The sequence below is a fragment of the Doryrhamphus excisus genome, linkage group LG16 (genome assembly GCF_037039965.1).
Source record: "Doryrhamphus excisus strain RoL-2023G ecotype Guam linkage group LG16, RoL_Dexc_Guam_v1.1, whole genome shotgun sequence".
NCBI lineage: Eukaryota > Metazoa > Chordata > Actinopteri > Syngnathiformes > Syngnathidae > Doryrhamphus > Doryrhamphus excisus.
The window spans coordinates 5,407,813-5,435,419 of record NC_136372.1 but is presented as its reverse complement, the minus strand read 5'-3'; the positions used below and the strand labels follow the sequence as shown (position 1 = coordinate 5,435,419).

Below are 27,607 nucleotides of genomic sequence, written 5' to 3'. Positions count from 1 at the left end.
CACTGAGCTAGACCAGCGCGGCAGTTCACAGATAAAATAGCTCTTATGACAATGTTCTTCGTCAGCTAAACATGGATAACTTAACAGGAAAAGAAGAATAGAATAGAAAGTAGAATAGTGGTTATGTTGTTTTGTGCTGTGTGGGTGTTTGCTAAACTGCGAATAACAAAGAAAACAACACAATCTTCTGACGAGTGTGCCCCCTAGTGGTCCAAAGGAGGTACTACAACCATTGATACTCGGACGTATTGAAAACAGTAGGAGTAATTGTTTTGTTATTTAGTCAACCCTTTTTTTTAATTAGTTAAAATTGGCTTTTCTTGCAAAGTTTGGAGCCATGTCAAAAGAAAAAAAGTATGGAAATAAATCATTAAAGACAAGAAAACATCCACAGCATAATTCCACTTATGCTAAATGAAGTACATTTTATTTTTGTCCTTTTTAGTACATAATCATTTTAGAAACATAAGACTTTTTCAAGCAAAGATCTACCTGGAAAGAAACATATTTACAAACAGGAAAAAAAAACGTTTGAAAGTTGAAATGTACAAACACTCAGTGCGACCTGGTAGGGAAACTGGCAGGTAAGTTACATAATATATATATTTATAAAAAAAAGCCCATAAACAACAACAACAACAACAATGACAGGAACAACATGAACAGTTCTTGTTATAAGTAGAATATGGAGTGGAAATTGTGAACAAAAACAACCAAGAGCAACTAGTAGTAGAAGTCGTAGTAGTAGTAGTATTTGCTACAAGAGCGGTGCTTGTGTTCTGTAATATAAAAACGGTTATTTTTGAACTACGTAAAAACCCAAAACTGGAGGCCCTAAGGTCCCGTGTGGGGTGGGTTGGGGTGGGGTTGGGGGCGTCATCCTGGGAATGAGTCCAAAGTTAAAAGGCGCAGCGCTACACGGTAGCGTTCCTTCCTTCCGTCTCTTCTAGCATCGCAGGATGACACTGCAGACCACCAACGTTACACATGCTGACCAATAGCAAAAAATGACATTTTTAAGGAAAAATTATTTTTTTTAAAAATAGCAGCTGGTGAGCAATAGAATGAGGTGACACTAAAAAAAGGAATGTGTGTATTAAACAATGAAACAAAGATAAAACAATAAAAAAAAGGCAGTGACGGGCTGACTTTGAAGGCACAATAAGTCCTTTAAAAATGATAAAGTAAAAGTCAGTGAGAGGCTACAGTGAAGGAATTGTGTTTGTTTTTAAAGGCCACTCCTGTTCCATAAATATCCATTGTGGCTTATATCCACCTTTTAACTGGAGGCCAGTCACTGGAAGTGCTTCAGACACCCAACTACATTCTTAAATCTTAATACTCCAATGAAAAAGCACAATGACAACACATCAGCTATGCTTGGGGGGGGGGGGGCCCTAAATAAATAACAGGAGGCGGTGAGCAGGCCTGAACGATAAATTAAATTAGGCGACATAAAAATAAAGGTGGTTCAAAATTACAAAAAAAAAAAATTAGATGGTGGCACTTTTTTTTTTTGAGTGGAACTAGGACAGAAAGTAGCTAAATAAAAACAATAAATAAAAAAATAAATGAATTCCCTTCAGCTTTTTATCTACTTTTAAATGTTTGTTAGTTTTACAGAGTATCCCAAAGTCTTTGAAATAAAAGACTTGGTTTTCTTCATATACTTATTATTTTTTTTCTTAATAATAAAGTCCATCTGTGACAGAATTACTTCATTCAATTGTCTGCTGTTTTCCAGACAACACACATTTCCCTTTACTGTTTGTTTTCCGCCTCTGCTATCATTACACGAGCAGACGCTCCTCAGCATAAAGTCAATCCAAATCCAATAAAAAATCTTGGAAACAGGCTGACACATAAACACAGACGGGCCCCCGAGAGCCAGTCCTCAATTTCTTGTACCCCACGTCCCTTCTTTCTGCGGCCGTGGACTATAAGACTCATGCAAAAACCTGCATCTTTCCGTTGGCCGCTTCTGGGATTTTTGGAATTTGGGTCTGGGAGGAACCGGCGACGGCCGGGCTGGGCGTGGAATCGGACCAATCGGAGACGCACTGCGGGGAGGGGCTGGACCAAGGCTCGGGGGACTCTGGCGACGGGGTCAGGTACGGGTGCTCGCTGGGCAGGTGGAGGTAATGCTTGGGCGTGGCGTCGAGCGCCGACGAGTAGCTGTGCTGCGAGGGTGGCGTTGGGTAATCTTCCGCCGCCACGTTGCTGCTGCTGCTCGGTTGAGGGGGAGGAGCTTGAGCGGGTGGGGCCACAACAGCTGCCGGCGGTGGTTGGGGAGTTTGCTGCGTCTGCATCTGTTGGAAGAAAGGTGGCGGGGGCTGCGAAGTCTGGGGTGTGGGCGGGGTGGAGGTGCCCATGCGGGCTATGTTCTGCTGGCTGCTGATGGAGTGGCTCAGGAGCTGCTGCTCGGCAATGGAGGGCAGCTTGACCGGGCTGACGCTGGGGGTGGAGGTGACGGGCGTGGGCTGCAGCATCGTGCTGCGGTACATCTGCTGGTGCATCAGCATGTTCTGCTGCTGCTGCATGACGGAGCTCTGGGGGTGCATGGGGGCCTGGCTGCTGTGCACCAGGTTGACCACCTGCTGGCTGCACTGAGAGGACGGGGGCATCCGGCTGTGCCAGTCAAAGGGCACGCTGACCGGGCTCACCATGCCCATGTTGAGCCCCATCTGGCCCGAGCTCAGCACGTACCCGTGGTTGACATCCGACGGCATGGAGACGCGGCCCTGCAGGGACATGCCTCCGTTTCCCAGGTCGCTGAGCTGCGCGAGAGACACGGTGAAAGGGCCGCCCCCGTCCAGCATGTTTCCGTGCACCATGGGGGTGCTCGGGACCGACATGGACGAGTGGAAGAGCCCCGGTGACGGCATGGCCACGGGGGAAGTGGGATTGGTGATGTAGCCGGCGTTGCTAGTGCCCCCGTGGGGCGAGTCCAGTGAGTCGACAGGAGAGAGTGTGACGGAGCTCTCCAGCAAGGCACTCTGCATGTCCAAGGTCAGCTTCTTGTTCCGCGCCTTCACCGACTCCTTCAGACTGCTGGCGTGCTGACCTCCCAGGTTGGAACCCTTGGCACCGGGGCGGCGGTTCTTCTTGCCCTGCGGGGTGGTCTTCAGGCTGGGCAGGAAGGCGCTGGGCGGACACATGAGGGGGGAGAGCGTGTGGCCGCTGGAGAGGTGAAGTCCGGCCCCGCCGTGGCCCTGGGGGCTCCTGACCGTGTTGTACTCGTCCAGGATCTGCACAATGTCATGGTGCATGCGGTCCTGAGCGATGTCTCGGGGGAGCCTGTCCATGTGGTCTGTGATCTCCCGGTTGGCAAAGTGAGCCAGCAGGACTTTGACCGCCTCGCAGCTTCCCTCGCGTGCCGCAAGGAACAGCGGCGTCTCCTCCTGTGGGAAGACACGGCACGTTTAAACCCACAACTCACAGCTTGTAGAACATGACAGGAAGTGGAATGGTCGTACCTTTAGGTCCTGCATGTCTTTGTTGGCTCCGTTCTTCAGCAGGGCCACAGTAGCATCCACATTGTTGACAGCAGCAGCCCAGTGAAGGGCAGATTTACCTGAAGGACAAACGCAAACTGGCTTTAATATTTGGCTTATAGATGATAACTATAATATTTTGCTTTACATTATGCTGGATGTCAAATCCATACTGTTGCTTACCAAGTTCATCAACTGCATTGACGTCTGCGTGACAAGTGATGAGCTCCTCTACCATTCCTTCCACTGCCAGTCGGGCGGCCAGGATGAGTGCAGAGGAGCCGTCGTACATGCGAGCGTCAAGGTCTGTGGCACGGTTTCGGATGAGAATCTAAGACAAAAGAAAGACGATTAGTCTACGTCAGGGGTCTCAAACTCTATTTACTTGGGGGGCCACTGGAGCTAGGGTCTGGGCGAGGCTGGGCCGCATCAAGTTTAAAAAAAAAAACAAAAAACAACAAAAAAAAGCATTTATTAAAAACAGAAAAATGAATAAACTTTGCTTTGGTTTCGATTTTCTACAAGAACAGCTCTGACAAAACATTCCACTGTTCTTAAATATCTTAATTTTTATTTTTCTACACAAAATAAGATGAAAAATAAATAAATCAAGAATAAAGAAAATCACCCTCGTGAGGAAAAGCAGTAGAAAATGAATGAATGAATGAATAAAGAAAATCAACTCGCAAACTAGAGAGCTAGCGACCTAAACGGTAGCTGTCAAGTTATTTCCTTTAAACTTAAATCGCCAAAAACTTACCACTTCCACACGGATAGGGAGGATAACTATTAAGTTATTTAACCTTTAACATGAACATTAATCAAACGTAATAATTTTTTCTGGGTACATGATACCATACAGCATCCATATCAATCATGGACGGGCCGCACTAACATTAAACTTTCATATCAAGGCGGGGGCCTCAAACTAGTGTCCTGCGGCCGAATGTTTGAGACCCCTGGTCTATATGATATTTGTCAAGATGCTTCAAGCTAACATGATGGCTGCTAAATGTCACTTTACCTGGAATACGCCCTGCGCATCGGCAGCCACAGCGGCATGCAGAGGTGTACGCCCGGTGTTGTCCTGAGCGTTGGCGTCTGCCCCGGCGTCCAGAAGTCTCTTAGCGGCATCAGCACGGGCGTAGCGGGCCGCCAGGTGGAGCGCGGTCTCACCAGTGCGGTCCGTCTGAGCGGCAAGGGACGCACCCTGGTAGATGAGGTCGGAGATTATGTTGGCTGAACATTCCTCGTTCTCCTCTTCTTCGGCCACCTCCGACTCCAGACCGCCCCCGCAGAACGACGCCAGCATCAGTGGCGTAAAACCATCTAGTTAAAAAAAAAAAAAAAACGTTAGTAATAGCATAGCACAGCAACAGGTGGCGCTATTACTCCACATTGTGAGGCAGCGTCCTCTAATTAAAAGGACATTTTACTAAGTCAAATAACCTTGTATAAATATTCATTCATTCATTTTCTACCGCTTATACTCACAAGGGTCGCGACCATGCTGGAACCTATCCCAGCTGTCTTTGGGCGAGAGGCGGGGTAAACCCTGTACTGGTGGCCAGCCAATCACAGGGCACATATAGACAAACAACCATTCACACTCACATTCATACCTATGGACAATTTGGAGTCGCCAATTAACCTAGCATGTTTTTGGAATGTGGGAGGAAACCGGAGTACCCGGTTGCAAACTTCATACAGAGATGGCCGAGGGTGGAATTGAACCTTGGGGTGCGCGCTAGCCACTTATATAAATATTTAAATTCATAATATTACAATTTAATATCGGCCAACTCTGTGTCGAGTGTGCATAAATATGTGTTCATTCCGGGCTGCACGGTGGACTAGTGGTTAGCATGTTGGCCACACAGCTAGGAGACCCGAGTTCAATTCCACCCTCGGCCATCTCTGTGTGGAGTTTACATGTTCTCCCTGTGCATGCGTGGGTTTTCTCCGGGTACTCCGGTTTCCTCCCACATTCCAAAAACATGCTAGGTTAATTGGTGACTCCAAATTGTCCATAGGTATGAATGTGAGTGTGAATGGTTGTTTGTCTATATGTGCCCTGTGATTGGCTGGCCACCAGTCCAGGGTGTACCCCACCTCTCGCCTGAAGACAGCTGGGATAGGCTCCAGCACCCCCCATGACCCTCATGAAGATAAGCGGTAGAAAATGAATGAATGAATTAACACTTTAATATACATTTTCTTGACCTTAAACACAAACCGCATGTCTAAAAAAAAAAACCAACCTGGTCCTCGGACGTTAACATCCATGCAGTCGCTTTCAAACTCCCCTTGAGGTGGTGTGAGAGCCATGGTAGGGGGCACACGGATATCCGCTGCAGCCAGATGATGCTGCGTCCATTGCCGGCTGTCCACCGCATCTTCACCTTCTGATAGAATGCTGGGCTCCTCCATCTAGCACAGAACCAGACAGCCATAGAACCTAGCTCTTGTTCATAAATATATATATGAATAAAATATAGGATATATACCTTTAGCCTTTTGGGCTCTGGGCAGTCTGCATCCATCCACTGGTCACTATGATCTCCCAGCAGAGATTCTTCAACCGTTTTGGGCATATGTCTGTTGGTGAGGATGGGAAACATGAAGAAGGATGAGAGATATTACCTGGCATAAGTAGACAAATATTCCTCAACACACGTACTTCATTCCCAGAGCATCCTGGCCCACCGGTTCCCTCCTGTTCTTGTTACTGCTGGGCTCCTTTTTAAGGAAGAAACCCTCCGGGAACCACAGAGTGCTGTGCTCCCTCTTTCGGCGGGAAATCAACATGCCGATCACCATGATGACCAGCAGGAAAAGCAAGGCGATCCCGACCAGCATCAGCTTGCCCCACTGAGGGATGGGGTCGGGTTCAACTGGGATCCTTTCACCTGTGGAGACACCTGTGATTGCAGATATGTTCCTCGTAGTTCTTCCGAAGTGCCTCGTGTATTTCTACTCACCTCGGACTTCTTTGAGAGGATATGGGAAGCGGAGCATTTCCACAGCCGACAGCGCTCCGAGGTAGTCGGCAGCACTTTCAGGGGATGGGAAGCAGTCATCGGTGCACAAGCGGTTGTCGATCTCCAGGTACACGATCGAGCTGTGGGAGTCGAGATGAGACAGACGGGTCAGTCTGAAGCAGAATCCAACATCTATTCTCCATCGTCACACACAACTGACCCGATGATCTCCTGCTGGGGCTGCAGCTCCCGCTTTAAGCGTGCTTCCCGTCGGGTGTAAGGACGGATCATCGCCTCCCCGTTGTGGTCCAGGCGGAAGCGCAGCGTGGTGTGAAGGATGGCGCTCAACTTGAGCAGGAAAGCCGTGCTGGTGCGGAGCAGCTCCTCGGGAGGCAGGAGGACCACCAGAACCAAAGCGCCATCGACGATGTCTTCTGGAACCTTCTGGGCGCAGTCCAGCCCGTCCCAGCCACACTCTTCTGTGTTGCAGCCTTGGTCACACAGGCCGTCGGCGTAGTGGTCGATGCAGTAGGTCTCATATATTGGACTGAAGAGAACACAAGTTCATGGTAGAGATGGAACATGAAGACAAAGTACTCTGGATCTGGATCTTCATGGTTATTGATCACTTTTTGAGGTAAACTCGGACAATAAGATCATTCAGGTTCAGAATCTGGATCCAGATCATTCATTCATTTTTTACCGCTTATCCTCACAGGGATATCCTCAGTCCTACTCCGGGGGTGCTGGAGCCTATCCCAGGAGGGGGTACACCCTGGACTGGTGGCCAGCCAATCACAGCAGTAAAAAAAAAAATCACAACAACCATTCACACTCACATTCATACCTATGGACAATTTGGATTCGCCAATTAACCTAGCATGTTTTTGGAATGTGGGAGGAAACCAGACTATCCAGAGTTGCTTAAAAACAATCCGATTTGAATCCAGATCCCAATTAAATTAATCAATTTGTCGTTTGATCATCATCAATTCAGTGGTAGCAAACAATCAGGAGACAAAAACTCACTTGCAAACTTTCTCTTTGGTTTTGCAGTCGAAGTTGTCGTACAAACACTCAGCATTGTTGCACGACTCGTCACACTGGCTGTTATTGAACACCCGCCAGCAGCGAGGGTCCGCACACCGGGCCCAGGGGTTGACGGCCAGGGAGCAGTCGCCGCCATCCCAACGGCAAGCCAACGTGCTGCACTCCTTGTCGCAAACTCCGTCGTTGGCTTTGCTGTGACAGTCGGCTAACGGGCATGACGGCGTCGGGATCTCGTTGAGTCGGCTGCCCTGCTCGCAGCGTTTCCCCGTCCATCCGCTGGGACATTGGCAGTGGAAGAAAGGGAAGCTGGTCTCTTCGGTGCACAGTCCGCCGTTGCGACATGGCTGGGAGGAGCACCCTTCGTTGCTGCGGTGACCGCACTGCGGCCCGCCGTAACCCGGCAGGCAGGTGCAACGCGCCCCCCGCGTGGTGAGAGCGCAGCTTCCCCCGTTGTAGCAGGACAGCTCCCGGCAGGACATGCTTCGTTCACAATTGGGACCAGTGTAACCCTGAACACAAGACACCGATAAACACCCAGCAAGATAAACTAACCGATGGAGGGGGCGTGGACTTACCAGCTGGCACGTGCACGTGTAGCCGAGTGCAGAACTGGATGCAGAACATGCTCCTCCATTTTGACACGGCTGAGATTCGCACGCACTGAACCTGTTCTGACATCTTCGGCCTAAGACACAAATGAGAAAGATCACTCAAGGAGAACAGTCAAGGCAACATGGAAGGGACTTTAGCGTTTACACTGCACATTTATTTAAAACCGTATCCAGTTCCAGGCATGATGGGGCTCCTGAGGTTAAAATGTGGCAAATGCAGAAGAAGAAGAACATCTTGAACCAATATCAGCGCTTACCTGTGAAGCCAGGCTTGCACACACACTGGTAGTCATTGGGCAGCTGAATGCAGTCCAAACTGTTGGTGGGGCTGCAGGGGTTCGAGAGACACTCGTTGATGTCTCCTTCACATCGTTCTCCGGTGAACCCGGGTGGACAATTGCAGCGGTATCCGCCTACTCTGTCCACGCAGGTGCCGTTGTTGAGACACTTGGGAGGTGCGCCGCGCAGTCTCAAGGGCGGGGCGCAGTCATCTTCGTTGATCTCACAGAGAACACCTTGAAGGAAAGATGGTGGAAGAGTTAATAAGGAAGGTCTCTTTCTAAACAACATCTTGCATGCATACCCAGTGTGCCAGGAGGACAGGAGCAGATGTAATGTCCGACTAAATCGATGCACGTGCCTCCATTTTGGCAAGGATGAGACTGACACTCGTTGATCTCCAGCTCACAGTTCTGACCAGTAAAACCTGGCATACACTGAAATGACACAAGATTGTTTAGTTCCATGACTACGTACGTCTAACCGATCCACGCCGTCTTCTCATGGACTCACGTCACACTGGTATCCTCCAACATATCCCCTGCAGGTGGCGCCATTGCGGCAGGGTTTGTCCTCACAGTGATCCACTTGGCTCTCACAGTAGCTGCCAGTGTAGTCGCCGGGACACTTGCAGTAGTGTGTGTTGCCCGTGTTGACGCAGTGTCCGCCGTGGTGGCACAGCTCGTCTGTCTGGAGTCCTGGTGAGCGAGACAAAGGACTTGAGTGACTGTAGCGTTTGACCCAGACAGGACAGTGAGTTAAAAAAAAATATATATACCTCTTTGGCGAGCTGCTGTCTCACAAGAGACCCTGGGGATGTCACAGTAACGTCCTGACCAGCCATTGGCACACTCGCAGGAGAAGGACGAATCTTTTTGCCGACATCGTCCTCCATTCTGGCAGGGAGAGGAACGTCTGCACCAGTCGACTGATGTCTGGCAGCAAAGGATATAAGCGTACATTAGACCAGATATCCAACTTATAATAACTATGTTTGTTGTACCTGACAGCGGGTGCCAGCGTAGCCTTTGGGGCAGGTGCAACGGAAGGACTCCAGGGCGTCCTGACAGATGCCACCATTAAGACAAGGCTGGGAGTCGCACTCATTGACCTCGTACTGGCAGTGTGAGCCGGTGAAGCCTGAGCGACACGTGCACGAGTAGCCATTGATTTTGTCTGTGCACGTCCCTCCATTAAAGCAAGAGCTGTGAATGTCAAGGTTAAAGTTAGTGTTGGGAGTCAGGGTTATCGAACACCGGACATCAAGTACGTCTGCACACATACCTTTCTGTGCAATCTGGTATGTTGGTTTCGCAGTGGATGCCAGTGAAGCCAGGCCTACAGGTGCAGGTATAAGAGTTCACATAGTCGGTGCAAGTGCCTCCGTTTTTGCAGGGCAAACTCTGGCATTCGTTGATCTCCAGAGCACAGCGAGGCCCCGTGAAGCCCGGCAGGCAGCTACAGTGGAAAGAGTTGATGCCATCTGTACAGGAGCCTCCGCTTAGGCACGGATCTGTTTTCACAAAGCGACAAGAATAAGGGTATGTCGATGTAACTGGCAACAAACAAAGATACCCATTCTTATGGCCACTCACTTGGGGAGCAGTCATTAATGTCTGTTTCGCATGTGGACCCAGTGAAACCGGGCCTGCAGGAGCACACAAAAGATCCAAGTGTGTTGGAGCAAGTCCCGCGGTTCTTGCAGGGACTGGAGAGGCATTCGTTCACGTCTCTGTTACACAACTGCCCTGCAGATGACAAAAACAAGCCATGCTTAGATTTGAATCTATGGCTATGAAGACGATGAGGATCCTGATGCTAACCTTGCCAACCAGGCTGGCAGTTACACTGATAACCCAGGTAGTCCGGGGTGTGGGTGCACACGGCCTGATTCGCGCAAGGGTTCGGCGAGCAAGGGGTGAGCACTTCGGCGCAAGTGGGTCCGCTGTAGGGAAGCTCGCACAGACAGGTGAAACTCGCCACCCCGTCCACACATGTACCCTTGTTCAGGCAGGGGCTGGACGCACACTCATTGATGTTCACTTGGCAGAGGTTACCTGTTGGAGGAACACATGTATGATACCTTCAATATGAACTGATTCAACGGAGGAGTGTACTGTGTGCCACCATGGCTCACCTCTGAAGCCCTGCCGACACTTGCAGGTGAAGCCATTGAGCTGGTCGATGCAGGTTCCGGCATTTTGGCAGGGGCTTGGCAAGCAGTCGTTTCTGTCGAGGTCACAGTTCTTCCCCACCCACCCTGGCTCACAGTCACAGCGGTAGCTGCAAAGACACAAGAAGAACACGTGTAAGACAAACTTTAAACTCAAATGCAAAAAGTGAACCAAAAGCTCGCATACCCGTTGATGTCGTCCCTGCATGAGCCATGGACGCAGGGGCTGCTGCCACACTCGTCCACCTGCGAGTAACAATACGGGGGCTTGAATCCCTCTGGGCACTGGCAGTGGAATCCATTCTCTTCATCCACACATGTGCCTCCATTCCGACAGGGGCTCGATGTGCATTCGTCTATCTCCACATTACACTTTGGACCTGAAGAGTAAACAAGTGTTAAAAAAATGTTAAATATGTTCATATATAATATTAATATATTCAAAACTGCATACCAGTCATGATACATATCACTATATTGACAGTTACTATGGTACTCATATGTCATTGTATGGTCATCATCTCGTACTTCGGTATGTGATGAAAATAAAATAAAAAAAAATGTAATAAAATTAAAAAAATTAAAAATACTTAAACTATATTATGAAAGCAGGAAGTGAACAAATGTAACAGTTACTGATTGTAAAAGTACCAGATGGAGGGGTAGGATTTAATAAGCTTTGCTTCTTCCCACTCCTGTGAACTGATTATGTGATGCATTCAATTGTAATAAAACCATTACCATAACGATTACATACCAGTAAAGCCTGGCTTGCAGACGCAGTCGTAGCGGTTGATGCCATCTTTGCAGATACCATAGTCACATGGGTTACTGGCGCAATCATCAAAGTTGATCTCACAATTGGTGCCTTTGTCAAAAGCAAAAAAAAAACATTTTCCCAACATTAAAGGATGGCCTCAAATGTGATGTTTAGTGATGTAGATATAAGCTACCGCGTCGTCTTATTACCTGATGTTCCGTGCTGGCACTGGCAGATGTACTTGTTGACCAGGTCCACACATTTGCCTCCATTTTGGCAGGGATTGCTGTGGCACTCATTGAGCTGGTTCTCGCAGCGGTAGCCAGTATATCCGGCATCGCAGTTGCACGTGTAGCTGGCAATGCCGTCTACGCAGGTGCCGTGGTGGCATGGGTCTGGCTGGCAGTTGTTGATGTTGCTCTCGCACAGTGTGCCCTCGTACCCTAAAGAGACAAAGGATTCTTTAAATTATCGATTGTTGTTCTAAATGTGCCCATAATTAATCTTCTGCTTAATTTCTACTTTCAACAAACTTCTATTCCTTGCGTTTGTCTTCCAAAAAAGCAACTCTGGGTACTGATGGCTGTGGTTTCCATGCCAACGGGTATCAGACAAGTGTTGGTTTGTTTGGTATGTGTATGGTGCTCTGCTGAGTTGGGCAAAGCAGTAAAGAAAAAGTCCTACACAGGACCCCTCCAAGCACCCCAGGCCTGCTTTTGTTCTTGGTGGCGGAGGGAACAATGGGCTGCACCACGTCAAACAGAGCCACTTCACCCTGCAGAGCGGGGAGGGGGGGGCCCACAAACACAAGGAATACCAAGCAGCTGGCATTTGAAACAATGAGGCAGACCCCTCGTATAGGCAAAGGCCCAACTAAAAGGCTTCATATCAATACACAGTTAACTAACCATATAACACACTGTTCTGTGACTGAATGTGTTTGCTTAAGTTCTGATAAAACTGCAGATGTGAAGGAATGAGGGTTCGGGGACGCCATAAGGTAGTGGGCATATGCGTGTGTGTGGGAGGGGGGGCATAGAACAAATGAACAGATGTCGGGGTGATGACCAAGGTTCTTTTCTTGGCAACTGCTGGTCCTTAGTGACCCCATGATCCTGAGAGGGATCCGTGTGGGGGGACAGGGGGGGATTAGGGGTGTCAAGTCAGTTTGCTTGGCCAGTAGACTTGCAGAGACATAAGTGAATCCTCCTAAGGAAGACCCCAGGAACTCAGAACTAGCATCCCTTTTCTCCTCGGTCCCTTACCTTCAGCACAGCGGCACTCGAAGCCGTTGGGTCGGTCGTAGCACTTGGCTCCGTTCTGGCAGGGTGTGCTGGCACACTCGTCGATGTCGATCTGACACATGGTGCCCGTGAAGCCTGGGACAGTCAAACAGAGAGGCGACAGGTCAGAGAGAAGGTCTAGTGGCTCAGGTCAGAGGGCGCTTTTGTCTCTTCTTAAAGGGCCAGAGGTCTCGGGCTTGGTCAGTGTGGTGATGTCTGGCTAAGACTGGTTAAGGAAGCGTCATCTGTGCACTTTGGGCTGCCATGTAAAAATCCCATGACCTTGGTGATGTTTCAAGGTCATGCAGTAGAGGAGCATCGACCAAGAAATTTGCTTTACATCTAAAACCAAATATAAAAACATACAACTTTTTTACTCCCGAACCTTATATGCTAAGCCATAGCATTTCAGTATGTGGAATCAAACTATGGAATGGATTGACCCTCAAACAATGCACAACGATGAGCCAATTCAAGAAACAATACAAGCAGTTGATGTTTACTAAATACAAGGATGAAGAGTCTTGAACTAGTCATGATTTGCTATATACATATCACTATACTGAAAAAAAACTATATTAGGAAAGCAGGAAGTGAACAAATGTAACAGTTACTGATTGTAAAAGTACCAGATGCAGGGGTAGGATTTAATAAGCTTTGCTTCTTCCTACTCCTTTTGGACATGTGGAACTGTGAACTGATTATGGGATGCATTCAAGTGTAATCCGATGCATGTTCAAATGAAATAAAACTATTACCATTACCATAACCTGTACACAAAGCAATGCACCGCTATTAAACCCCAAAGTTTATCTTGTCGAGAAATACTAAATACTAAAATCAGAATCTTCTGGCATTTTTATGAAGAGCATTACCATTTTATACAGCGTTATACCAACAATTGTGCCTACATGTAAATATACATGAAGAAAGTTTCTTTTAAGCCTTGAGAAACTGTGCAGCCTTGAAATCAGTGGGCAAAGTGCCCAGACGATGAATCGCTGCATTGGTAGCACGCTGCTCCCTTGATTAACAATGTGTTGCTGCTGATGGGGGTGGTGGGGGGGTGGTGGGGTGTTAGCAGAGGAGACAGTGGGATTGTTTTCTCGTCCTCCCCCTTCCTACATCAACTCCACCGGCTCAATAGCTAGATGGGGAGGCGCAAGGGAGGAGAGGAGGGTGGGGGGGAGACGTCTGTCCCAGATGTAAATTGCGGACCTGGAAAAGAATCTCATTAGCAGGACTGCTGTTCCCCCCCACACCCCCACTCTCCTCCCCACCCCACACGCCTCACGAGCAGCAACAAGCAGGGAAGGTTTGAGGAGACTGCTGTCCTTTCTACATTCCAAAAGGGAGGGGAGCGAGGGTCACAACAGTGTCTTTGTTTCGGCAAGATGATAGGCAGCCTTTCTGGGCTTCTTTTTTTTTTCCAAATACATAAGTGGTTTGTCGTCATCGTCTTTGATTTTGGGGACATTTTAAGTCATAGCACACACAAATGAAGTTTAAATATATGGCAAGTCGTTTTTTATGGATTTCAACCTTTGTGGAAACTGTCACTGCCAGGAAATCGATTTTACTTTTACTCATTGATATGACATTATAATGTGTACTTTTTCTACTTTAACATTGTCAACATTATATTCAAGTTCAAAATGAATATTGTTGTAATTGTATCTTTTCTGGAGGTGACTTTCTTCCACTTTTTGGTGGCTTTATTTTCTTTGCATTTAGGCATTTTGCAAGTATGGAAAGCTGAGTTTCTGGAAAACTTTGGACCGGAAACCTATTTCAATCTTAATTTGGGGTATTGTCTGTCTAATGTATGTATGTCTAATTTCAAACTAACATGACACTTTTTGTGTCTACTTTATTGTCAAGTGCAATATTCAGTAGTAATATTCATTGATATTGTGCCTTTTCCGGAAAGTACTTCCAAAAGGCTTGTGATTGGCTGATGTTGTCTTGGCTATTGTTGGCTACAGTTCCACCTCTGCTCTGCCATGCACTTGAAAGCCTTTGTTTTCATGTAGATATGTTTTGTAGTGGGGGAAAGCTTAAGAATAGCATGCATGTCTCTAGATAAGACAGGCAAAGAAGTGGTCACTCGTCTTACCGGGTTGGCAGGTGCATGAAAAGCCATTGACCATGTCTCGACAGATGCCGTCATTCACACATGGGTTACTCTCACAGTCGTCAATGTCAGTCTCGCAGTAAGTCCCCGTGTAGCCTAGAAGACAAGAGTTTGAGAACATATATATATATATATATATATTCATGTGTGGGAATGTACTGATGTGAGTTCTCCACCATGGGAAAAGGTTCTCTGGGGGAAAAAAAAGGTCTCTCTCATAGGGACCACATTGAATCTCCTGAAATCCTAACACGTTACTGTCCGTGGAGCATTGCCACGCCCTGGGTCAGAGCCCCATTCACCAGATGCATGTTATACATTCTGGGTTAGCAAACTATGAAGGCCTCCTCCATTGAGGTGAAGCTGAGTGTGGAGCAGAGCGCTGTCCCTGGGGAGCGCCTAGCATGGAATCCCAAATCAGCGACTCTGCGTGTGCTTTGCCAGGCTGGTGCATGATGATGATGATGATGATGAGGAGGAGGTGGAGGGTGAAGAGGAAGGGCCTGTCTCTGGAAACCAAAAAAGGGGGAAGGCAGGGGGGGGAGAGGCTCTGGGAAAAAGGCCTCCTTTCCCTCTCTGTGTGTATGAGGGTGCAAAGTGGAGCACAGAGGGGCCCTATTGTTCCGCTCCATTCCCACCACTCGACTACTCATTACTATTCACAGCACACCGCTCCCCCTAACTGCTCGGCCTCTCTCACATCCAGTCCTATAGAGCCCCACTCCCAGCTCTAATTTGTATAGTTCCCAAAACCCCGGGATGCATGTAGGACTGTGCGTGAGAGTTTCACTGTGTTTTTGTCACAGAGAGTCCAAACCATCACTTTGTCCACACTAATACCCTGTCTGGCTGTACAGTGCCCCACAACAGCAAAGGGACTCCATTACATAATAGCCCACTCTAGATAATTCCCCCTTAGCTGAAAGCTCTTGATACCTGGCATGCAGATGCAGGTGAACTCTCCAATGCGGTCCAGGCAAGTGGCATCGTTCTGGCAAGGCATCGACAGGCATTCGTTGATGTCGATTTCACAACGTGGGCCCGCGTAACCGCGGCCGCACTGACACTGGAAGGAGCCTTCCGTGTTTACGCACTTCCCGAAGTGCTCACATGGGTTTGCACCTGCCAGGGTAGACGGACGTTACTTGGTGATGAATAAAAACGTTGCAATATGTTGACAAGTTGAAGACATACCAATGGAGCATTCGTCCATGTCCTGGTTACAAGCCCCTCCCACAAAGCCAGCAGGACAGGTGCAAATGGCACGGCCGTTAAGGGGGTTGGTATCGCACACAGCCCCCTCGTTGCAGGGATTGCTCACACATGCATCCTCCAGGTGGCACAGCAGACCTTATGGAAGGAGAAACATCAACTAGGGGTTAGGATAGATCGATAAATAAATCTTAATTCCTCATCTAACCAATAATTCTAGTGTAGTTAATGAAGTATTATCAGAGGTATACTTATACTAAAAAAAACTACTGCAAGTTGTCCACTTACCTGTCTTGCCGACTGGACACTCGCAGAAAAAGGAAGCGACTTTGTCATGGCAGGTAGCGCCGTTGAAGCACACAGCTATGGCGCAGTCGTCGATATTCTCACTGCAGTCGTCGCCCATCCAACCATTAACGCAGACGCACGTGTGCCCCCCGATGGTGTTGAAGCAAGTGCCCCCGTTGTGGCAGGCATTTGGTTGCATGAGACATTCGTTGACATCCTCAGCGCAGTATTGCCCTGGTGAGATGCTAGCATGTTAGCTCACATGGTCTCATTCATAAATTAGACATACTTTTAATATGATGCACTGTACCTGTCCATTCAGGTGGACACTGGCAGTTGTATGTGTTAACTCCATCCACACAAATCCCTCCATTCATACACTTGTGGCCAGGACAGTCGTCCACGTTATTCTCACAGTTGTGTCCCTCAAATCCTGAGACAGAAGCAAAAAAAAAAAAACGGGCTATGAGAAACAAACACAAAATATTCAATTAAGCTAACATAACTTCATGGCACGTTTCCCACACTACGGGGGGGTGAGGCAGTAAAAAGTGTTGAGAGTGTGTCTTGACTGTTTACATCCTCTCTTGATGGTTCCCACACAACACCGGCATCAGCCACGATTGGCCCTTTCGGAGATTTTTGCGCTCCCCGCAGTGTTTGCTTGTTTTATAATCTCTCAGTTTCAATGACTTCCTTTCTGGCAAGAGACATTTCCTGTCGGCTCCCTAGTGGCAAGCCAGAAGGGTCCATAAAGTAAATTCCTTCTGTTGTGAACATAGCGGAGCAAGGGAGCGTGGGCAGCCTCCTCTAACTTCTCCCACCATCACCATTTCTCATCGGGGGCTATTAATAGCAGACGGGAAGTTGACCTGCGACGGAGGAGTAAATCCCAGCATCGGAGCTGAGATGTACGTCATCAGCCTGGGAAAAGGCGTCATTCCTGGGAAAACAGTGGGCTTGCACTATGTGATAGTGATGGTTTGCATGTGTGCAGACGGGACAGTTTGGTTTCCCACTGTATTTCCTCACTGGGGTACCAGCTACTTAAATTATATCATACCGGTGCCCCCTACAGCTACCACTGCAAGGGTTGTACAAATTTTGTAAATAATCAATGAAAAAGTCTTACGTGATCAATTTTTTACCATACCTGGGAGGCAGGCACATTCATAGGAATGATCACTGGTCTGTCGACAAGTCCCTCCGTTGAGACACTGAGAGGGGGCGCAGGGCAGCGTGGACACTTCGCACGTCTTCCCTCTGTACCCGGGTAGGCACTGGCAGCGGAAGGACCCGTGCGTGTTAATGCAGACGCCGCTGTTGAGGCACGCTCCCGGCTTGCGGCACTCGTCCACGTCGCTGTGGCAGTTCTTTCCCTGGAAGCCAGGTGGGCAGGAGCAGTTGTAGTGGTTATTCCAATTGGCACAGCGGGCGCCGTTGGCACAGGGACTGGTGGCACAGGCGTCAATGAGCGAGCAGTCTTGGCCTGTAATTAAAGGTGTGTACAGCTTAGAACTGAAGATTCTCCAAGAGCAGATCTTCCTGGGGAATTCTGATCGGTGTACCTCTGAAGCCTCTCTGGCACACACAGCTGTACTGCGGGATACCGTTGATGACTTGGCTCTTGCAAGCGGCCCCGTTAAGGCAGGGTGATCGATGGCAAGGATCCTGGTGCTGACAAAGGGGGCCGATGAATCCTGGCCGACATCTGGACAAAACAATTTACACAGAAGAGTCAAAACAGGTAAAGATGCAAACCTTTGGATCCAACCAATTCCCATCACGGTCATTAATGCACCACAGCTGGCATTCCGGATCCTGGAGACCTCCTTCTTCCTGACTCACACTGTGGTGACCTAGGCGTCTACACCCTGGAATTATTTCATATTAGCGCCGGGTCCTTCAAAAGTACAATGTGGTTTTCTGGAGTGAGCGACGCACTCGTAAATGCAGCCAGGCCATATCCTCGTTTACCAAACACACAATTTGTGTCCTTTCCAGATGGAGAGACCCATTTTCTGCGTGTCAGCTAACATTCCTCCGCTGTTACAGCTTTTTCCGCAGGTCTGCTCTAAAGGGCTAGTAACACACCCAGTGACGGCTGCCAGGAAGCCCAGTGATTCCACCCCGATGCTGACATGAGAAATATGGGGATTGCACTCAGCGTGTGTGTGTAGGAAAAGGCAGCTGTGATTTTTGGAAACAACCACCACCGCCTCTTCCAAGTGACGTTAGCTGTTTTACCTTCCACCTAAACATCGAAACAGGCGAATCCCTCAGACTGATGAGAGTTCAGACACGGTTTGAGCAAACTTAGTTTGAGTTAGTAACCTGACACCCACAGTGGAGCCTCTGGCAGGGGACAAGCCCCCTCTTCAAACGGGCTGTTTGATGCCGATGACAGAGCTGAGTTTTGGTTCACCCTGAGGCTCTGTCTTTTCTTTCAAGGGATAACAACCCTAGGGCAATGGATTTTCCTCTCTTCTGTTTGCATCACTCTATTGTTGTGCCCCCTGCAACCTCCACAAAACAAACAGTTTGGGAGCAGGCTAGCATTTCTGGAACATGACTGTTTTTTTTATGTTTGGCTTTCATTGCAGCTTTACAAGGGCAACAGCATAAAAGGAAACCACAGGCTTTGGCACAAAGGACTGATCCACAAAAAAGAGACATTAGAGTGCAGTAAAGTAGCTGTAGTATTACTGTAGTAGCATTCATTGGGTGAAACGTGGACTTAAGGTGGACTTAAGGTGGACACAAGCCCATTACAAACAAAAATCAACGACAACGAACCACTACACTATCCAAGCCCCGAATTTGATTGTGACTCTAAGAATGGAAGCTAAAGCTGGCTCAGCTACTACAGCGTCCATCTTTGAAGAACCCCCGCCAAACCCCCCCACAAAAAAAAAACGCCAGCTTGGCTTTCCCTTCCTCCCCTCACGCGCAGAGAGGTCAAATGTCAGAGGTCCCCCGTCTGATTGTGATGATAATGTCACTCAGGCTGCAGGGAGAGGGGTGGGGCTACTCTGCAGGAGAGAATGCAACCGGTGGGGAGGAGAGGGTTTAGGGAGGGGGGGTATGCTGGTCCAGAGGGAATGCCATGTCATATTTCCTGTAATCCCTTGTCCCCGCTTTGAAAACACAGCGCTCTCTCCGAAATGCAGGATCCCCGTTGCCCTGGCAACGGCGCAGACGAAAGAGCAAGCCTGACACTCAACCAATCACCCACCCACCCCTTTGGTACCCATGGCTATTTGTCATGGCTTGGCTGGGTTTATTTAGAGGCAAATTAACTATGTCTGGAATCTCGGGGGTCAGGACAAAAATGAAAGAACTCACAGAGGGCTTTGATAAGAGATGCCAAAAATGGATTGGGAGTTTTGGTAAGATGATTAATAAACACCTTACACCCAAAGTGAATACAAGTTAAAAATGAAAAATATAATTAATTTCTAGTGATCAAACTGACAAATTAGTTTTTCTTTTGTTTGTTTTGTGTATTGGAGCATCCCAGCCCAAACAAGCATTCTTGTCTAGTCTTCCTCATGGCCAGTGTGCTTCTCCCATAACACAACTGATATCAACTCCAACAATTTGGTGGTAGTACACCTGAGCGTCTCCTTATCAGAGCCATGTGGATTCCAATTCTCCTGGGAACGCTGCGTTTTTTTTGCCTTTCAAGATGGATACGAGGGGCAGGTGCAGGCTGCTGTTGTGCACTAGGGGCCCTCGAGGTGCCGACTTCTGACCTTTTGAGCAAGACGACGCCAGATGATGATGATGATGATGACGAGATGGAGGAGGTCTTTAGAGTGGTGTTGGCGCAAGCAAGGACGGTCAAAAGTGGCTAATCTCTCAGGAGTCAAAACATGACGGATTTTACCAGCTGCAACCCCCCCCCCCCCGATACTGTGCATCTGTCCACATCTGTCACTGTGCTACTGTCAAGTACTCTCCGAGACAAAATAAACCCCTGTTTGGCTCATGGGACTGGGCCAAGACACACATACACAGACCACTTCACACCACGGAAGAGACATCCTGTAAAAAGAAACCATGCATGGATTCAAAGGCACCACAGCAACAAATGCATGCAAACGACAATCGCATGCCTGAACACAAAGAGGAGAAACTTACAACCAGGGTGGTAGCATGAACCCACAAAAGTTGGCATCCAAACAGCGGATTGCAGAGGAAAAAAAAAAGAAAGAAGTTGATTTAAAATCTGCTATCTCAGTGGTATGGACATTTGAATTTATGTGAGCAAACACTTGTCACATGTGGAACCCGATGCCGCTTTTCCTGCTCTCTGGCTCATTGAAGCATGGGTAACCTGAGCTTCAGACCCCTCCTGTACAATAGCCAGAGGTCAGAGGGTGACTCACCTGTGAACAAAGACTCTGTAATCTCTGACACAGTTCATACTCGCAGTCAAGCTCCACAAAGCAACAAGTATCGTATCTCTGAGGGCATTTCCTGAGAAGAACAGCAACAATGGCGCTAGAACCTAAACACCTATGACTATGAGGGACTGCTATGAGGGATCTAAAAACCTAAAAAGATCCATATTTCAACATCGGATATCCATAATGACACAGCATTGCCAACATGAGGCCATCCACTTCCCCCCTGCTTCCAGCAGTCTTGCTCGCCACATTGCATGGCAGGGGTGGGGGGGGGGGGGGTTGTGGAGTGTTTTGTGGGCCCCCAAATAAAAGAGCCAAAGTAGTCAGAACTCCTTTGTAAGAACAGGTTTGAAGGAGGAGGGAGAGACGGGGGGGAGCAGTGACCCAAACAGCTAGTCTTTCAGGTCTGGGCTTCCATGGACCAACAGGCCTAGGCTGTCGCCTGGCAACAGTATCCCATGGTGAGAGGGGAGCCTAAGTGGGGGGGATAAGGGAGGAGGGGTGTTGGGAATGAGGGTTTTGTGAGGACAGTTTGAGTACTTCGAAGGAAGCTCACGACACACGACCGCTTGGAAAACCAGTTAAGTTCCTCTTTTAGGCCTCTCTTCTTGGAGCTACACTGAGATAACACCACACTGCGCTACCTTGGATGGACTCCTTCTGCGAGGTGTCCAGCACAATAAATATCTACTATTCTTTTGACAAATTGGCCCCAATCGCCGATAGATTTTCAGAGGCTGCTCCCTGACATTTTTCAAATAGCAGCAAAAAACCACATGACACGCATCCCAAGGCCGAGGTCTTTCCAAACATTCTGCATCAGACACAACCACAAACCCTCTGCAGCCCCCAACCACCTAAGCGGAACCAGATTTGTGCAAAACTTTGAAATTCAAATCTGAGAAAGAACTTATTTCTACGATGAAAGTCAAAGGCCCTGTCTACAGAATCACATAAGACAAAGTCAAATCTGGACATTTGGAGGCCTTTATTCTCGAATATTCTTGAATAGAATCAACCATACACAACCCTGGGTCTGTAAGCCACAGTGCAGACATCCACAAGGAAATAAGCAAAGAATCTCGGTGATAACCTCAGGAGAGCAACATGCGGAATGTCAATGAACTCAACCACTACAGAATCAATGATCAATTATTCCACTTAAAAACCAAAGCAAAAGCCAAAGTGAAGCACAGGAGGATCATGCTTTGAGTGAACGACTCTGATTAGACAGGAAGTGTAGAGCAGAAAGGTCAGAAGGCACCACTTCCTGTGACAGGGCCTGGGAACCACAGCTCCCGGTCTTTTATAAACCAAAAAAAAAAAAACTCCAAACCATCCTCCCTACAACCTCACGGTCTGATAGGATATATGTCCTCCCATTAACGAATCTTTCTGCAATACGTCACGACGTTCCAAAGACCGGCTTCTCAATGAGACTACAGCAAAAAGGCATTCCTAAATAGGCTGAAAAGATGCGACGTACAAACAAAAACCTGTAAGTTCCAAAGGGACAGGAGGAGGAATCTTAGTTGGCATTCCTGTCTAATCCGCCGTAAAGATGCCAAAAGAAAACACAGACTCGCTAGCTGCTGCTGTGAGCAAACACAAAGGCCATCTCTCCTTGTATCCCGCCAGACAGGACGCTTGTGACCCGGCACTGATGCAGTAAATACCCCCAAAATAAGTCCGTATAAGACTTCATACCACCACTAGTGTGTTTGCTAACTATCAAAATAAAAATGTCTTGAGGGCCTGGGAGTAACCACGGGGTTATGACACAACACTCACAATTTATCCACTTATTCGGCAGCTAAGGCCAAAGGCAACACATTAACAAGTAAAAACACTGAGAACCATCAGTTCTGCACACATTGGCGGCCATTCTGTTTTAAGGGAGGACAGCACTGTTTTACGTCTGTTTCTAATATGTATTTAATGTCCGTCTAAGATATTTAACTATTATTGAACATACAGTAGATTTAGGGGTAACTGTATAGTTGGTTAAATCTATTCCAGCTACCAGATTTCAATGGGAGAGTACATTAATTTTCCTTCGTGGGGCAGTTAGCATTGTGCCCTATGAATTCTGCCTAGCAACAAGTGACATGAGTAGGAATCTGTTCATTTGTGTTGCTACGATGAATCACAAATGGTTTGTCATAACCAAAGTCCGGTCTGCGTCACCTTGGTTAGAGGCAGGGGCTCCTATGGGAGACTCAACATGTGCTAGCGGGCTAGCGACTTTCCTACCATGAGCTTGTTTCTCCCAGTATGGGGGCCAGCATGCTACTCAATGGCAGCACCTGGTCCTATGCTGTCCCTTTGTTGAGATCTGACTTCAGTGGATTACCATCACAACATCCACCAGCTGTCCTCTACACTGCAACCCCCCCCCCCCCCGTGCCACCCCCCTCCTAACCAGCCACCCGCTACTTGTTCCGCCGACCTCCCCCCACCCTTGAAAAGTCCGGCTACTCCAGCTGGATCATCTCTGAGTGACACTCTTCCAATCTGCCTAATTATCTCTCCAGCGCTAATACCGCCATCACTTCTCCAGACTGCAGTATCTTTTTTTCTTAAGATTACTTGAATTTGAGTCTTTAAACATTGAAAGCACTCAGGCTATATCGGGAGTTATGGTGGTTTGGAGCCCCTGCAGCACCCCTTTTTAATGTTTTGGGGGATATTTTGCTGATTGGCTGAGATAAATGAAATGGTTCTACTGTCTAAGGCATCCACTTTGACTCAAAAAGTAACCAAAAATGGTTCCTTATCCATTTGTCTTATTATGACTAACATAACGACAACGAAAGGGCAGGCGCCGCTCCCAAAACTGGACTTCCTGTCACCTTTTTTAAAAAAAAATCTACATTGTTGGGACACCATGCAGTCCTTCATTGTCAAGTCCAAAAGCTTCATAAAAGTCACCCTGCGACCAGTTCAGGTGTCACAAAAACCAACAATACATGACATTTTGACACTTTACACTGCTTCTAAGACGAACGCCACACCATTCTAGTTAGCTATGGGTTGGACTCCGACCTGCGGCCCTGTAGTGACACACCTGTGTAGGAAGAGGCAAGTCATAAATAGACGTATAAAAGGCGGGGAATGTTGTTTTGATGTGATACTGTGACATCATGGCTGCACAGGACACAGGATACGCCGCTTATCTGGGACAAGAACAAAGTGACTTGCCGTATAGACAGTTTAGTGGCGTCACGTAGGAGCCGTGAGATAAAACACATAAAATTTTGAGATGATTCTTTACATTTTTTAAGGCTTTTGAATTTCTAACTATTTTGTGTTGAAACAATCATATTAAATCAACTTTCTGTGGCTTTTTTTCCACCCCTATCAGCTCACTCTGTGTGTACTGTGTATCAGGTATCTGCATGAAGAAAGGATCTTTTATATCTTTGTTCTTTCTGTCCTGGGGGGGGCTTGGCTAGGTAGATACAGGTGGGGTGTCACCTCACTGCCAGATGGGTCCAACCACTCCAGTTTGACATATATAGTGTCCCCATTACAGGAGAGACTGTTGTAAATATTTATGTGCTGTGTTCATTCATACGTTCCATTTAAAAGTCAAAATTTGTGCAATGCACATGATTTAAAATTCTAAAGTCACCTTTAAAAGTGTCTTTCCGTTTCCTTGAGATGCTTAAAAAAATAACCGGCTGCATGAAATGACACATTGAACAACTTAATGACACTCCTGCTGCAAATGATTGATAAAAACGTGGGCGGCGGAAGCTGCCAATGCGGCCCGGCATGCAGTCCAGTTACACATTTGTGATGAGTCTAGTCAGTTTGAAAAAAAAAAAAAAAAAGATGGAGGATTAGTCTTATCGTTTACGGGTGAAAAGTGCTTTTCTGATGTGGATCCTGACCTTTAACCTCCTCAGTCACACACACACTAAGGGGCGTTTTTGGAGGGAAGCAGGTGGTGGTTGCGGTGACTGGATCTTTTTAGACAGTAACACTCAAGCATGTACTCCTCAAAACAAACAAACAAAAAAAGCTACAAGGGGGTTTAAAGGGAGACAACCCCCCCCCCTTCATGGGTAAGACACTGGAGGCTATTTCACTTGACCATTGTGATGGCTTTCCCACCACACAAACCCCCATCTCGCTCCCTTGCTCTCCAATTTGAAAAACAAAAGCCTTATCACTGTCAAAAGATGGGCAAAATCAAGTGGAGGGAAATAAGGGGAATTGAACCAGGTGTAGAGGCATGTCGATGATATCCGTTATCTTTCACCACCTTCATCTGATAATTGTGAGTGTTTATTTAATCATTGAAACCAAGACTAGGCCCAAAGTGTTCAATAAATGAATTAAAAAAAGACTTACATGCATCGGGAGGGCGACTCTAAACATGTCCCTCCATTTTCGCATGGCCTGTATTTATCCGTGCAACGGAAACCTGCAGGAAATGTAAGAAATAAGTTATAGAATAGTATTGAACACATGAAGAAAATTGATGGAGCATCCCCCCACCCTCCTCTAATCAAAGCTGCATGGGGAGCCTTTGCAACTTGTGGCATCCTGCAGCTTTCTGTCTACTTGTAATGCTGATGGACTTGTGTGAAACAAAAAGTTGAATTAGTAGTCTATTCCTATCAGAAAAGGAGAGGGTATTTGATTTAACATTATTTTTAAAAATGGAAACATCTTGCTCATTGCATGCATCTAAAGTTTAAAATATACACATGCAATGCACTCGAATGCTGCAAAAATAAACTTTATGGTTGCTTTATATTAACTCTTAATAAAACACAATTCCCACTTAATGCAAATTATATGATTGCACAATTATTTTAGAAACCAGTTCGAGAATCAAGTCCATTCGTGCAAGGAGAGACCCTATTCGGAACCTTGTCCGAACATGTCCCCTTAAACAAACCTAACATCACAAAGTAACCACATACCTTCAGAAAGGTGCATCAACAATAAAAAAGGCAAAATAATCCATGGAATATTCCCTTCCATTTCGGTGGAAAAGTTTCCAGCACTTGAAGGCGTCCCAACCTTTTCAGTAGAAATACATCCTTTTAGGAAGAAACTTCACGTGAAAATGAAGGCTCCACAGTGGACGCGAAGGGCTTTTGTCGTACAATTGAGCCGGGATAGGAGTCGCGTTAAGTCCCCCCCAAAAGAAAGTTCCTCCCGCAGCTCAGCCACGGATCCTTGATGTGAGATTCCTTGGATAACTTTGGCTGGCCGACGATGGAGGGGCTGTGCAAGAGTGTTGACACTCCGCCCCCATCTCCCTCTCTCACTATCTCTCTCTCTCTCTCTCTCTACCTCTCTCTCTCTCTACCTCTCTCTCTTACATCCACTCGCTCAATGGACGACCTACAGCCAACACTTAATGTTCACATGCTCTGCATGTGATAAAAGTATGCATTTGTCTTTATTAAAACATTTATGCACCTATTCAAAATTAAGTTAATTGCTATAAAGTGCACAATACACGTGATTCACATATTTAAGACTACATACCTTACAATACCTTATTAAAAAGTACTTGCAAAATACACGTTTTATCGTTTCTTTTAAACTATTTAAAAAAATATCTTCCCAAATTTACAATGCTTAGCACAAAATATTAAAAAAGCTTTTAAAAACTTGTCTAAGTGGGCTGCACGGAGGACAAGTGGTTAGCATGCATGCCTCACAGCTAGGAGACCTGAGTTCAATTCCACCCTCAGCCATCTCTGTGTGGAGTGTGCATGTTCTCCCCGGGTACTCCGGTTTCATCCCACATTCCAAAAACGTGCTAGGTGGTGTCTCCAAATTGTCTATATGTTTATATGTGCCCTGTGATTGGCTCACGACCAGTCCAGGGTGTGCTCCGCCTCTCGCCTGAATACAGCTGGGATAGGCTCCAGCACCCCCCACGGCCCTTGTGAGGAAAAGCGGTAGAAAATGAATGAATGAATGAAAACTTGTCTAAGCAGGCTGCACGGTGGACGAGTGGTTAGCACACAGGCCTCACAGCCAGGAGCCCTGAGTTCAATTCCACTCTCAGCCATCTCTGTGTGGAGTTTGCATGTTCTCCCCGGGTACTCCGGTTTCCTCCCACATTCCAAAAACATGCTAGGTTAATTGGCGACTCCAAATTGTCCATAGGTATGAATGTGAGTGTGAATGGTTGTTTGTCTATATGTGCCCTGTGATTGGCTGGCGACCAGTCCAGGGTGTACCCCGCCTCTCGCCCAAAGACACCTGGGATAGGCTCCCCTAGTGAGGATAAGCCGCATAGAAAATGGATGGATGGAGGTTCTCTGGTACCTCTAAATTGTCCATAGGTATGAATGTGAGTGTGAATGGTTGTTTGTCTATATGTGCCCTGTGATTGGCCGGCGACCAGTCCAAGGTGGGATAGCTGGGATAGACTCCAGACCCCCTGCCTTAGAATAAAAATGGTTACAGTCCTGTTTGGAATTTGCATGTTCTAATGAGGTTTCTGATGCTGGTATGTAAATAAACATGGAGTGCGTAGACTGGAATACGTCTGGTCCTGTGCATGCATGCTCTCTGATTTGTTTGCATGTTTACAATTTCTGCATGGCCGCAAAGATTGCCAACTGTGTTTATGTGGTTGGAAAAAAAATGAAAAAAAACAGGCCTTCCCCGTCTTCTTAACACCCCCTGTCCCTTGTGCAGCGCACTCCCAGCATGCACCTCATCAGACCGCGGCTCGTATAGAGCCTCAGTTGTTGTGCAGGCCAGCACGGAGCCGCTCTTTGGCAGAGACAATAGAAGTTGATTTGAATCATAAAGGGAGTCCGGCATTATGACACAGTTTCTCTCCATAGGGGAGGGCGGCACACTAATATTCAAGCACACTGCCCTGATGCCACCGTCTACCACCCCGCGCACACCCCGCCCCCCTCCCTCAACATCACACTTGTCCTG

General features: G+C 47.4%; 1 protein-coding gene and 1 long non-coding RNA gene across 2 annotated transcripts in view; one reads left to right on the top strand and one right to left on the bottom strand.

Moving 5' to 3' along the window:
* LOC144901868 (uncharacterized) overlaps positions 1–27,607 on the top strand; it is a 75,966-nt gene that overhangs the window by 12,937 nt on the left and 35,422 nt on the right. The window lies entirely within an intron of this gene.
* notch3 (notch receptor 3) lies at positions 406–25,901 on the bottom strand. The gene is made up of 33 exons (XM_058050238.2): positions 25,615–25,901; positions 25,037–25,109; positions 17,834–17,976; positions 17,419–17,754; positions 16,576–16,698; positions 16,266–16,499; positions 15,960–16,115; positions 15,702–15,887; positions 14,748–14,861; positions 12,614–12,727; positions 11,558–11,791; positions 11,346–11,456; positions 10,776–10,968; positions 10,553–10,698; positions 10,239–10,472; positions 10,011–10,163; positions 9,700–9,928; positions 9,419–9,620; positions 9,194–9,350; positions 8,929–9,113; positions 8,720–8,852; positions 8,394–8,651; positions 8,101–8,210; positions 7,505–8,034; positions 6,696–7,022; positions 6,476–6,615; positions 6,175–6,403; positions 6,002–6,092; positions 5,756–5,924; positions 4,519–4,823; positions 3,678–3,825; positions 3,477–3,574; positions 406–3,401 (listed from the first exon to the last, which is right to left on the bottom strand). Exons 1-33 carry the CDS (start codon positions 25,673–25,675, stop codon positions 1,947–1,949), a joined length of 7,377 nt encoding a protein of 2,458 aa, XP_057906221.2. The 5' UTR covers positions 25,676–25,901; the 3' UTR covers positions 406–1,946.

What these genes read in the sequence shown, in the direction of transcription:
- notch3 (XM_058050238.2), bottom strand. Translation starts at nt 25,675, where the DNA reads ATGGAAGGGAATATTCCATGGATTATTTTGCCTTTTTTATTGTTGATG. An exon ending in CGAGTGCCGCTGTGCTGAAG is followed by an intron (nt 11,792 to 12,613) that starts GTAAGGGACCGA and finishes TTGTCTCTTTAG; the next exon opens with GGTACGAGGGCACACTGTGC. An exon ending in CAATGCAGTTGATGAACTTG is followed by an intron (nt 3,575 to 3,677) that starts GTAAGCAACAGT and finishes TTTGTCCTTCAG; the next exon opens with GTAAATCTGCCCTTCACTGG.